This window comes from Schistocerca piceifrons, chromosome 5 (assembly GCF_021461385.2).
Source record: "Schistocerca piceifrons isolate TAMUIC-IGC-003096 chromosome 5, iqSchPice1.1, whole genome shotgun sequence".
In the NCBI taxonomy this organism is placed as follows: Eukaryota; Metazoa; Arthropoda; class Insecta; order Orthoptera; family Acrididae; genus Schistocerca; species Schistocerca piceifrons.
In genome coordinates this window covers 663,925,160-663,938,650 of record NC_060142.1, presented here as the reverse complement: position 1 = coordinate 663,938,650, position 13,491 = coordinate 663,925,160, and the positions used below count along the sequence as shown (strand labels likewise).

Sequence of the window (13,491 nt, the reverse complement as noted above, 5' to 3'; positions counted from 1 at the left end):
ATGAAGCTTCCAGTCGGCCAGTGAGTCGTGCTCAAGTTGCTGGTAAAGAGCTACCCTGAGGATACAAAAGCCCAGGGCCGAGACTGATACGGTTTTAATATCCAGGAAATTCTTATTCCTTTACAGAAAAATTGTTGTGCGAGTGTAGGCTTTCGCACCGGCTGTCATCTTCAATAAAACGTTTCTGGGTTTGGGATAGGATCATCATGTCGTTTATAAAATCAACGTTTCGGCCACTGTTGCAAGTGGTCTTCATCAGGATATCGTATTTATTGTTGAGCCAGTGACATGTTCTGGTATTATATTCGGTAGTGTACTTTTATCACGTTCGTAGAGTCAGTTTGATAGGAAATTCAATGAACTCTAATTTAATCGGATGACAGTAGTGGGAAGGCTGAGAATAAGAACCAAAATATTGTTTTGCATCCATCGCTTTCGAATAGATCCCTACAATGCGCAAAATATAACTGGCACAGAAGACGCTCCATACAGCACATAGTCACCCTTATCAATTGAAGACAAAGTCTGAAAATGAGTCAGTGATCATATTTTTGACACTTTATTTTACAGGTCCGTCTGGATCATACAAACTTTTACGCTTCACTATTACCGGCTTCGGCTACTACCATCTTCAGATCATAAAATATTCTGATGTGGTAGCAACGTCAAACTAAACATGTAGGTACATAGTAAGTGCTCTTGCTACTACAGCAGAATATTTAATGATCTTAAGCTGGCAGTTGACGGAACCGGTAATAGTGACGTGTAAAAGTTCGTGTGATCAAGACGGACCTGTATAAAGTACATAGCTATCCTTCGATCGCAGCTGGAGACTTCAACGCTCGGTAGGGAACGTAACTGCGGTTGCGTCTCCAGGAAGAGACCCAGTGCCGCTTCTGGTGTGCTGCCGGAGATGTTTTCTGTCTGGCGTTTTACTTCCTCTTGATTCTGAGCGGTCCGCTTTCTCCGCGAGCAAATCTCCTGGTGGGTCGCAATAGGACACCGCGATTCCCTACGGTTAAGTGCAGACATTAGCATATACATCTTAAGTGTAGTTGCTCATGAAATGTAACTTAGAAGCTCATGTAACGTACTCCCTCTTTTTAAATTGACAACAGCGATGATGCAGCTAAGTCATAACACCCCTTGTATCTCCCCAACCGTAATAGACACAAAGATGTCGTTTGGACAGTGAATTGCAGGGACAGGTGCTACTTGAATACATCACATTTCATGTTTGTGCTATTTTTTATTACAGAGATATGAGACCATCTTTGGTTTTCTTTACATGGAACCCTATTTAAATTTTAGCGTAACATGATGGGTTTAAATATACGGTTTCAAATATGTGTATATCATAATATTTAGGTGAATGATTTTTGATATACAGATATGTTTCCGTATCGTATTCGTCCTTTGAAGCGGCGTTGTCCATTGCGACCCTTCCTTTAAGGGGAAAAAACACACCTGCAAGATATCAGCACCAAGAAATCGATATCGCGTGAAAATATGGGCCATAATTTTGATAGTACGCAGTTGGGAAATACGGAAGCGTCCGATCCCGCCCGTCTGCTTTGACCCATGACGTCACAAATATGGCGGAAACAAAAACAAACACACACACTTTCCACAAGAAGCCTAATGACACTAACGGGACAAGCGCGGGAAATGGGGTGTTTTGGGTGGGGGGCAAACTAAATATAAACAAATTTAGACGCCTTGCGTAGCTACAACGTGTAAGTGAAGACAGCCATGCATGAATACCCACCCACCTCCCCAGGGGTCGTAACCCCTGCAACCATAGAAGATAAAGATGCTTCAGTAGCTGATTAATGTTTTTTGTCATTTTAAAAAAAAATCTCACGGGATAGAACGAACAGATCAGAAAGATAAATATAATAAACTAAAACAGAAATTGGAGGAAACAGGTAATTAAAATACGTAATAAGTGTTTTTAAATTTAAAAAAAATCTCACGAGATAGAACGAACAGATCAGAAAAGTAAATAAAATAAGATAAAACAGAACTGGAGACAGCCACACTCAAACCAAACTCCACGCCGTCATGACGTCACACACGACAACACCCTTACGTCACGGGTCAAAGCCGACGCGTGGGATCGGACGCTTCTGTTGACCCCGCAGTTGTGACCTTCTCAAAGTACAGATATGAAATTTTTGCGCGCACCTGTTGTTTATCACTCACTCCGCTCCACTGTAGCCGCCTAATGCCGGAGCGCCAAATATTGCACAGTGGAGTGAGTATGAGGTTTGTGAAATAATGTTTGACATTGGTAAGTTGCTTGTTCATTGTGTCAAAGCGCGCGGTTTGTAGCCTGTATCTGAAGCACATTATGTTGCGTTTCATCGCTGTTGTGCGTTATTTTCTTTGATTATTAAAGCTGCACTTGTAAAGAAAAGTACATTTGCAGGAGATTCGCTATTCTTCAACGTGATCGGCATGATTAAATTGTAAACTGATAATCATTAAATTCATTTCATAATAATTTTTCGATTACGTTACTTAAGTTTATTAATTTTAATTTTGAGATATTACGAGAAAATTGTTAAAATAATATTGAATGTGTATGTGTGTGAGGTTGACTTATTACGTACTAATATTAATTACTATTTTCGCGCAGAACAACATGTTTCTCGAACAAGATTTCAGAAAACGTGGGACAGATGTGTCCAGCCCCCTCTTCTTCCCTCGCCTTCAACGGGCTCTGCTTGCCGTTCCGCTGTACAATTATTTGCATTCAGGCTTTGGGCAGTTGCAGTGAGATGGAGCGAGCGACAAACAACCTGTCTGCACGAAAATTTAAAAGCTATACCTTCAGAAGATCTTAAGTACATACTATCAGACTTTTCGCGCGGGATGGATTGCGGGGGCTCATATCTTATAACTGTGCTTTTTTCTCTTTAAAATATGAGGTCAAATTGGTGATGTTTGATTGTAAGTCGATAGAGCACGGGCAAACGTGAGTACGGAAGATAGAGCCGTAAATGTGGATGAGTGTGCCAAAGAAAAGCGAAAAACATACGAACTGAGAGGATAATGCGTTGTGCCATGCACATATGATCTAGCTTCATATTCAAATCGTGAATGGTGCATGGGAAGAACAGTCGTCTGTACGACTACGTATGAATCCGAGTTTTTGTAATTTTAATGATGAACAGCCCCTCCAGTTGCTAAGAAATTCTTAGTTTTGTTCCACGACCGGTTTTGGATTTTACACTGAAATAAATTTCTAGTGGAATCTCAAACTAATATTGTAAATGCAACGAACGTTGTTCTTAATGATGTAATGTACATTTAAATAATTTACATAATAGGGATGTAGGAATTTCGACATGAAAAACTTTACCCGGATATAGTATACGTGCGCCATGCGCGTGTTAGAATCGATTAATGAGGCTCATGTAACTTGCTTCGTGTTTCCAAGAGACGGATTGGTTGGCGTTTAATATTGGAGGTAAGTGTGTGTGTGTGGGGGGGGGGGGGGGGCGGAGGAGAGCGGGAGGTAGTAAAAACCATAGAGGGAGACCAAGAGATGAATACAGCAAGCACATTCAGAAGGATGTAGGCTGCAATAGTTACTCAGAGGGGAAGAGGCTTACACAGGACAGAGCAGCATGGAGAGCTGTACCAAACTAGTCTTCGGACTGAAGACCACAACAACAACAATTATTAACGATTTTATAGCGGCTGTTATAACGCCAGTTTGGGCTGGTTTATTTCCTCAATGTAAAAATGCCTTTGGCTAAATATTACCTAGTGTATCCACTGATGGATGCACTGGGTGCAGCCATGTTGAATAAAGGTGTTTTGGAATGGTGGCAGTGATATGAAATAGACAAGTTTGAACTTGGCGTCATTTTTTGTTAGGTTAGTGGAGGTAGGCCAATTGCCTTACCTGCCCGCCAAAATTCAAAGTTACCGCCAAAATCAGCCATTTTGATTGACGTCACAGCGGTGTGTGTCTCTGACGTCACAGGGGTGTGTGTGTCTGACGTCATGGCCGCCATCTTGGATAAACGGAACTTTAGATTCTAATGTTGGTTGTTTTCTGTAAGTCATATTTCTGTATTTATCCATTTACAAGAACATAATTTTTTTGCATTATGTGATATCGTTTAATAGCCCAGGTATTAAAACTATCAATCGTTTTGTATTGTTTGTTTTCCTTTAAATTGTTACAGAATTTCTGTAATTTAAGATTACTGTGGCGAGGCATTGTTAAGGAAAGCTGTAAGGGCCTTGTAAGGTCTTCTGTCTCCGATTTGTGATTATCTGGTTTTAGACATCTCTTTTAGATTTGAAGGGACCGGGCGATGTCTGAGCTAACTGGAGCTGGTAGCCTTATGTTAACGCACCATTTCTTTTCAGCTCTTTTGTGAACTGTTGTTTGCAAACTTGTCAACTTGTTAACATTCATTTTCTCACTCTTTCACTTATGTGAAAGTCACGCGTACAAACTTTTAAGGTTTTTGTTAAATGTTGTCATTTTCACTGCCGCAACTATTAACGGTTTTTTAGAGGCTGTCATAGCCGGCTGCCGTGGGCGAGCGGTTCTAGGCGCTTCCGTCCGGAACCGCGCTGCTGCTACGGTCACAGGTTCGAATCCTGCCTCGGGCATGGATGTGTGTGATGTCCTTAGGTTAGTTAGGTTTAAGTAGTTCTAGGGGACTGATGACCTCAGATGTTAAGTCCCATAATGCTCAGAGCCATTTGAACCAATTGATTTAGAGGCTGTCATAAGACCTCTTTTGAGTTGTTCACTTTGTCAATGTTAAAATGCCGTTGAGGCAAATCAATATTATTATATTCCATTTTTTAATTTTTGTTCGGCATATTACTACTCCCAGGTACAAGGTCCCTGCCATTTCAACAAGTACAGAGAAAAGAAAGCAACAAGAGAAATGTAGCGTACATTATGCTGCGGGAAAGCCATTGAAATACATTATACGATTTTTGTAAGGCATGGTGAGGTTGAGGGAGCCGTGACGACGGGAGACTGCCGGAGTCGCCCCGCCGATGCCACGGCGCTCCTCTTGCGCAACCGGCCGCTGGACCGCGGACTGCCCCGCTTGGTATTTGCAGAGGGCGGGCTGCCGGGCTGCCGGGCTGCCCTCGCAGTATGTGGGGCACCCGACAAGACCAGACTAGACCAGCCGCTGGCCGCTCACTTCTCGCTCACGGCCGAGAACTTCGCTCCAGCCGTCCGGTCTCTCCGGACACCCGGCCACTGTCACTGATGTCGGAGTAAGGGCCCTTGACAGCCAGCATCGCGGTTCACGATTAACGAGTTAGCTGCTTACAAATAGGCGCTCACGTAGTTCTCTGAATTTTTGAGACGGGACTCAGGATGTAAATCGAAAATGGACGGTTTGGTACCGCTTAACAGTTCGTCTTTCTAATAAGATAAAGTTAGTTACATCCTCTGGGATAACTAGGCAACCTCCTATAGCGCTATTTTTGAGTTTTCTGTCCGGTTTCATAGAAAATGGGGTGCCTTCTGAGCAGCTTTATACACTACTGGCCATTAAAATTGCTACACCACGAAGATGACGTGCTTCAGACACAAAATTTAACCGACAGGAAGAAGATTCTGTGATACGCAAATGATTAGCATTTCAGAGCATTCACACAAGGTTGGCGCCGGTGGCGACACCTGCAACGTGCTCACATACGGAAAGTTTCCAACCGATTTCTCATACACAAACAGTAGTTGACCGGCGTTGCCTGGTGAAACGTTGTTTTCATGCCTCGTGTAAGGAGGAGAAATACGTACCATCACGTTTCCGACCTTGATAAAGGTCAGATTGTAGCTTATCGCGATTGCGGTTTATCGTATCGCGACATTGCTGCTCGCTTTGGTCGAGATCCAATGACTGTTAGCAGAATACGGAATCGGTGGGTTCAGCAGGGTAATACGGAGCGCCGTGCTGGATCCCAACGGCCTCGTATCACTAGCAGTCGAGATGACAGGCATCTTATCCGCATGGGTGTAGCGCATCGTGCAGCCACGTCTCGATCCCTGAGTCAGCAGATGGGGATGTTTGCAAGACAACAACCATCTGCACGAACAGTTCGACGACGTTTGCAGCAGCATGGACTATCAGCTCGGAGACCACGGCTGCGGTTACCCTTGACGCTGCATCACAGACAGGAGCGCCTGCGATGGTGAACTCAACGACGAACCTGGATGCACAATTCGCAAAACGTTATTTTTGCGGATGAATCCAGGTTCTGTTTACAGCATCATGATGGTCGCATCCGTTTTTGGCGACATCGCGGTGGACGCACATTGGAAGCGTGTATTCGTCATCGCCATACTGGCGTATCAGCCGGCGTGATGGCATGGGGTGCCATTGGTTACACGTCTCGGTCACCTCTTGTTCGCATTGACGGCACTTTGAACAGTGGACGTTACATTTCAGATGTGTTACGACCCGTGGCTCTACCATTCATTCGATCCCTGCGAAACCCTTCATTTGAGCAGGGTAATGCACGACCGCATGTTGCAGGTCCTGTACAAGCCTTTCTGGATACAGAAAATGTTCGACTGCTGCCCTGGCCAGCACATTCTCCAGATCTCTCAGCAGTTGAAAACGTCTGGTCAATGGTGGCCGAGCAACTAGCTCGTCACAATACGCCAGTCACTACTCTTGATGAACTGTGGTATCGTGTTGAAGCTGCGTGGGCAGCTGTAGCTGTACACGCCATCCAAGCTCTGTTTGACTCAATGCCCAGGCGTATCAAGGCCGTTATTACGGCCACAGGTGGTTGTTCTGGTTACTGATTTCTCAGGATCTATGCACCCAAATTGCGTGAAAATGTAATCACATTTCAGTTCTAGTATAATATATTTGTCCAATGAATACACGCTTATCATCTGCATTTCTTCTTGGTGCAACAATTTTAATGGCCAGTAGTGTATAAAGAAATAGTTTGTGTAGCTTCACTAGTATTACCAACTTGCGACCCTATTCGACGAAGACGCACACGGGTCGACAGTGTCCTAATGCCTGCCGGTGCACCTTTTCTGTTCCGTCACGCTACAGTGCATAAACTTCCGGACGTCTGCACTAAGTATGAGGGACAACCGAATGAAAACCGAACATCTGCCACGGCAGGACCATGGGATGGTTCAGTTCAAAAGTAGTCACCGCACGCCTTAAGGCGTGTACCGCACTGGGGGCCGAGACGATCAATTCAGGTTTTGTAGAAAGCGATCGGCTGTTGACTGGCCCACAAGCGCGACAATTCTTATACTTCCTCGTCAGACTAAAACCGCCTTTCTTCATGTCACCAAAAATGCGAAAATCACACGGGCTGTGCGGAGGATGTTGCAGTGTTTCCCAACCAAATCGCTGAAGCGTAGCTTTCGTCCGATGGCAGTGTGGGGGCGGCATTATCGTGCAAGAGTATGGTTCCGTCCGACAGCATTCCGCCAGTCCGAGAGCAAACAGCAAAGCCAACAGTGGAAAAATTCCACTATTACAGCTCCCAAGAAATACAAAGCTGTTCACATAAGTTCGGTAAGGTCAATACGAGGTGCGGCTAGAAAAAAACCGGACTGATGCTGGAAAAAACATTTATTTACAATTATTTACAATTTCACGTTATCTCCTTCAATGTACTCTCCTCCTCGGTCTCTACACCGCTCCATACGACTTTTCCACTGTTCATAGCAATGCTGCAGATCATTTTCGGTAAGTCCATACATTACTTCCGTAGCTTTATCTTTTACTGCTTCAACAGTCTCAAATCTAGTTCCTTTCAAAGCTGACTTGACTTTAGGGAAAAGAAAAAAGTCACAGGGTGCCAAATCAGGTGAGTAGGGTGGATGATCTAAGATGGGAATGTTGTGTTTTGCCAAAAACGTCTTCACTGACAACGCACTGTGAGCTAGGGCATTGTCTTGGTGAAGGATCCATGACTTTTTTCTCCACAAATCGTTCCGTTTTCTCCGTACTCGCTCACGTAGGGTAGCCAGGACGCTAATGTAGTAATGCTGATTCACTGTTTGTCCCTCTGGTACCCAATCAATGTGCACAATCCCTTTGATGTCAAAAAAAAAAAACAATCATCATTGCCTTGAATTTCGATTTTGACATTCGTGCTTTTTTTTGTCGTGAAGAACCAGGAGTTTTCCAATGCATCGATTGGCGTTTAGTTTCGGGATCGTAAGTAAAAAACCACAATTCATCGCAAGTAATAACATTTTGTAAGAAGGTGGAATCACTTTCAATGTTTTCCAGGATGTCAGAACAAATCATTCTTCGGCGTTCCTTCTGTTCAATTGTGAGACACTTTGGAACCATTTTGAACACACATTGTTCATGTTGAAACTTTCGTGAAGAGTCTGCCTAACACTTTCCTTGTCAACTCCTGTTAACTCAGACACTGCTCTGATTGTTAAACGGCGATCTTGTCGAACAAGTTTACCGATTTTTTCAATGTTTGCATCAGTTTTTGCTGACAATGGTCTGCCAGTGCGAGTGTCATCACTGGTGTCTTCGCGGCCATCTTTAAATCGTTTAAACCACTCAAACACTTGTGTTCGCGATAAACAATCATCGCCGTACACTTGTTGTAACATTACAAACGTTTCACTTGCAGATTTTCCTAGTTTGAAACAAAATTTGATGTTAACACGCTGTTCTTTCTGTACACTCAACATTTTCCGACGCACAGACAAAACGTCAACTACTTAAAACAGACGCCACGGGCAGACTGAGTGCAGGAGGCAGATGAAACTCGAGCAGTATGCGGAGCGAGAGTCACGTGACAGGCCACGCGACTTTCAGCCTTATTGCATTCGTTTTATTGTTTCACCAGTACTAGTCCGGTTTTTTTCTAGCCACACCTCGTATGACTTTCTTCTTCGACTGTGGGGGCTTCTCCGCGTCGAGTTCCTCCAGCGTGGAAACACGATAAATGCGCAGCGCTGAGAGGACACTTTGCAGAAACTGCGACGCGCCATAACGTCGAAACGCCAGGTAACGCTGTCGGACGGAATCATCCTCTTGCACGATAACTCCTGCCCCCACGGGGCTAATCGGACGGAGGCTACGCTTCACCGGTTTGGTTGGCAAACACTGCAACATCCTCCGTACAGCCAGGATATTTCATCTTGTGATTTTCACGTCTTTTGCGACTTGTAGAAAAACATGCGTGGACGTCGGTTTCCGTCAGAGCAGGAAATGGAAGAGTGGGTCCGGTTATGGATTTGTCAGCACCGATCGCGTTCTACAAAACGGAATTGATCGTCTCATGTTCCTGTAGCATAAATGTCTTTAAATGTGTGGTGATTACTTTTGAATGGAACTATTCCATAGTGCCGTTGTGGACGGTATTCGGTTTTCATTTGAGTGCCCGTTATTTGACTGCTCCTTGTAAGAATGTACAATTTAAAGAACAGGAAGAAGAAAAAGTTAGTAACTAACCTTCGTGTGAGAAGAAACAGTGAACTTTTATTTCTTTCAGACACAATAAAATTCTGTGATACAGCTATAAAACCGTTTCGACGTATGTTTGCCATCTTCTGGTGCTATTGGTCATGGAAGGCATTTTGTGAACAAAACGTCTGTTTCACAACGCGCGTAATTAACGTTTGTTCGCAAATGCTGCCCACGACAAACAGTGAATAGAGGCAAATTAGGTTAAAACGGGCTATGAGTGACTGTGTCTAAAACAAACAAAAGTCAATCACTGATCTCCTTCAACAGAGGTAATTTTTCCAAGAATAAATGGTACTTCGACAATGCCTTCTGTACCCTCCCATCATTCCACACATTTTTATGATGGGTAACCTGAAACGTGAGTGCGTATCTTGGTGGATCTCTTGGAAAGGAAAGTACTCATGTGGATAACTTCACACTTTTAATTACTTACAGTCAATTCGTAGTTAATTTGTCACGCGTTCTATTAAAATATAATATTTTTTCTTGACATTCATTACTTGCAGCCCGAACGTTATCACCTATTTTCCTAGATGTTGGACAAATATAGGGTTCTCCTTCGCTTATAGCAGCGAAACTAAGAACGCATCCGAATCACGCGGATTGTTATTATGAGTGCTTGTGCAGTGCAGTAACATATTTTGCATCGTTACAGAATACTTTGGAAAATGGCTCATTCTAGAAGTGAAGGGAACGGAGATGATGAAGTCTGCTGCGAGTACATAGCGCACTCCCTTCGAAAATCTGCTGCCAAACTTAACGTCTCCGTTAAATTGACGGCTCACCAGCAAATGTCGAGTGTCCTTCATGAGGTACTGGTCTACGGGGTCACCCAGAACAAAGGGACACCTTCGACTGTTGCAGTCGCAGTCGAACTGTTCTCGCCCAGCTATTTAGATTTCATGCGTGACATAGCACGCAGACCATAAATTTGTAAATCCATTTTAATTTTCCTGCATTCACGGTATACTTTTCAGTGTTATTGTAATTTTCGTTTTATGTGGTCCAAATATCTCTAGCGCTATGGGACAATAGATCTGACGTCATCAGTCCCCTAGAACTTATAACTACGCAAACCAAAAATCACCCACATCCATGCTCGAGGGAGGACTGGAACCTGCGACCGTAGGAGTCGTGCGGTTCAGGACTGAAGCACCTAGAACCTCTCGGCCACAGCGGCCGGCTCGCTTCGTGTGGATCAATTTAATTTTAATTCAGTTGAATTAAGTCAAAACAGGGAAAACATAAGGTTAATGCACAGAATAGGTTATTCCATGTTTATGAAAGATATATCTATGACTGATTTGCTTATCGCCATCAGATTCTACGTATCACGATCTTCACCCTTCTCACTGTGAGTAGATCGATTGACGACCGTAAGCACGTCTGCGATCACTATTCGCAGCACCAGACGAAAACTGAAAGTCATCTGTCCAGAAGTTATCCACTAAGCTGGCAGTGTCAGTCGGGAGGAGACGGGAAAGTACGCAGACAAACAGAAAAAGTGAAACACCCACAAGAGCAGCAAAACAAAGAGTAGCTTGATAGTTTCAGGAGATGTGTGATGTTATTGTACGAGTATTTACAGTACCGAGTCAAATTTATAAAGGACTTGCTGCATGAGCTAACTTGTCAGTATAGTATCGCACGCCCTCTAACCTGGTTGTACGCACTGATTCTGTTGGGAAATGTGTCCTAAAGCCGTTGTATTCTGTCGTGAGCCAAGCTGGCGCACAACCTTGTAACTGGTCCTTAATATCCCGGTTACTGGTTACGGGATGGAGTTGGCGGACGAACCGTTTCCACGTATGTTCTATCGGGGACAAATATGGAGATCTTGTTGGCCGCAGAAGTGCCCCAGCATCACGCAGACATTTCACAGAGACACGTGCTGAGTGTGAGCGAGCGTTGCCCTGTTGAAATATACAGGGTAGAGCACGATAAGTCATCTGATTGTCTCATGAATGACACATTTGTTGTTAACAAGATTTGTAATTTATTCATGTAGACGTAAAGACTCCGTCTTCAGGCCACGAGTGGCCTACCGGGACCATCCGACCGCCGTGTCATCCTCGGTGAAGGATGCGGATAGGAGGGGCGTGGGGTCAGCACACCGCTCTCCCGGTCGTAAGATGATATTCTTGACCGAAGCCGCTACTATTCGGTCGAGTAGCTCCTCAATTGGCATCACGAGGCTGAGTGCACCCCGAAAAATGGCAACAGTGCATGGTGGCCGCATGGTCACCCATCGAAGTGCCGACCACGCCCGACAGCGCTTAACTTCGGTGATCTCACAGGAACCGGTGTATCCACTGCGACAAGGCCGTTGCCAGAAGTAAAGACTACAGCTTGGAAATACAACCTAATGAATCACATGTTCAATATGACTGCCGTTTTGGTTTACAACTTCTTCAAGATTTGTAATTTATTGATTAGGAGTAAAGATTACAGCTTGGAAATACGAGGCGCGACAATGAAGTTATGAGACTGATTTTCTTTTCAAGATGTGGTAACCCTGCAGGCTTATGTAAGCACAATATCTTTGACCTTGGTCTATAAGCTGCTTCTAGTCCAAGCAGCACATCGATGCAACTGCTCACTCGTGAGTTGTGCTGTTATAAGTTAACATGTGTTTGTGTCTCTCGTCACGGAAATAGAACCGCTTAATATTGCGCAACGGTATGCCATTTCTTTTTGCATTAAATTGGGTGAAAACGCGACGACAACTTACGGTAAGCTTCAGAAGGCTTTTTGGGTGGAGGTTATGTCAAGACCTCAAGTTTTTCGTTGGCACAAAATGTTTAGTGAAGGCAGAACGAATGTTAAAGATGAAGACTGCAGTGGACGACCATCATGTTTGTGTGCTTCTTTGATTCCAAGGGAATTGTTCATAAAGAAATTTTAGAAAGACTTTGTAAAAGAGTTCTTTGTGTCTGTGCCAACATTGCTGATAATTGGATTCTGCATGACGATAATACGCCATCCCATACTGCTCAGTCAGTACAGCAATTTTTAACCTCAAAACGAATTTCATCACTACCACAGCCACCTTATTCACCAGATATCGCTCCGTGCGACTTTTTTCTGTTTCCAAGAGTCAAAACGGCGGTCAAGGGACACCATTTTCCAACAACACAAGTTGTGCAAAAAGCTGTGATGAGGGTCTTGGAGGATATTACAGAAGATGAGTTCCAGAAATCTTACCATCAACGGCAGAAGCGCTGGAAAAAGTGTGTGCAATCAGAAGGGAGCTACTTTGAAGGGGACAACACTAAACTTGACTAAAACGGTAAGCAACATTTTTTTTCACATCAGTCTCATTACTTTACTGTCGCACCTCATACAACCTAATGAATCATCATGGTTTACAACTTCAAGTCGCACACATGCATTTGTGACGACTGTCCGACACAAATCTTCTGGAATGGCGCGGCATAACTCCACAACGATGGCCCTAAGTTGCACTCCATTTTCGGGTTTTCTTCTCTTTAAGGAACTCCCAAAATGGTTCAAATGGCTCTGAACATTATGGGACTTAACTACTGTTGTCATCAGTCCCCTAGAACTTAGAACTACTTAAACCTAACTAACCTAAGGACATCACACACATCCATGCCCGAGGCAGGATTCGAACCTGCGACCGTAGCAGCCGCGCGGTTCCGGACTGGAACTCCCAAGGGAATGTCCGGGCTGTGGGGCGGCCACATTCCTCCTCCTGCATAACGTGCTGGAAATCTGTTTGACGATACCTTAAGGCTAAGCCTTTCGTGCAGGAAATCAAGCACAACGTTGGCAGAATTAGGGAGTGCTCCATCCTGCATGAACCATTGTGTCTTCAATCGAAGACTTGAGGCCAAGAGTTGAGGGAAGAACTGGTTTCGCAGTGTTTGTCAATAGCGTTCACCGGTTACTGTAGCATCGAAGAAGAACGGGCAGACGATTCCATGGCTTGACATCGCGACCCACACGCACACTTCCTCCCCGTCGGCGTCTTTCGTGTGGATTATTCGCGGAGGTTCAC

At 44.3% G+C, this 13,491-nt stretch overlaps 1 protein-coding gene across 1 annotated transcript in view; it reads right to left on the bottom strand.

Annotated features, from left to right (window-relative positions):
• LOC124799185 (mucin-5AC-like) overlaps positions 1-3,812 on the bottom strand; it is a 72,571-nt gene extending 68,759 nt beyond the window's left edge. Inside the window, exon 1 of the mRNA XM_047262721.1 lies at positions 3,775-3,812. Within this exon, the coding sequence (XP_047118677.1) occupies positions 3,775-3,812 (38 nt within the window). The remainder of the gene's footprint in view (positions 1-3,774) is intronic.
• Positions 3,813-13,491: the final 9,679 nt, after the last annotated feature.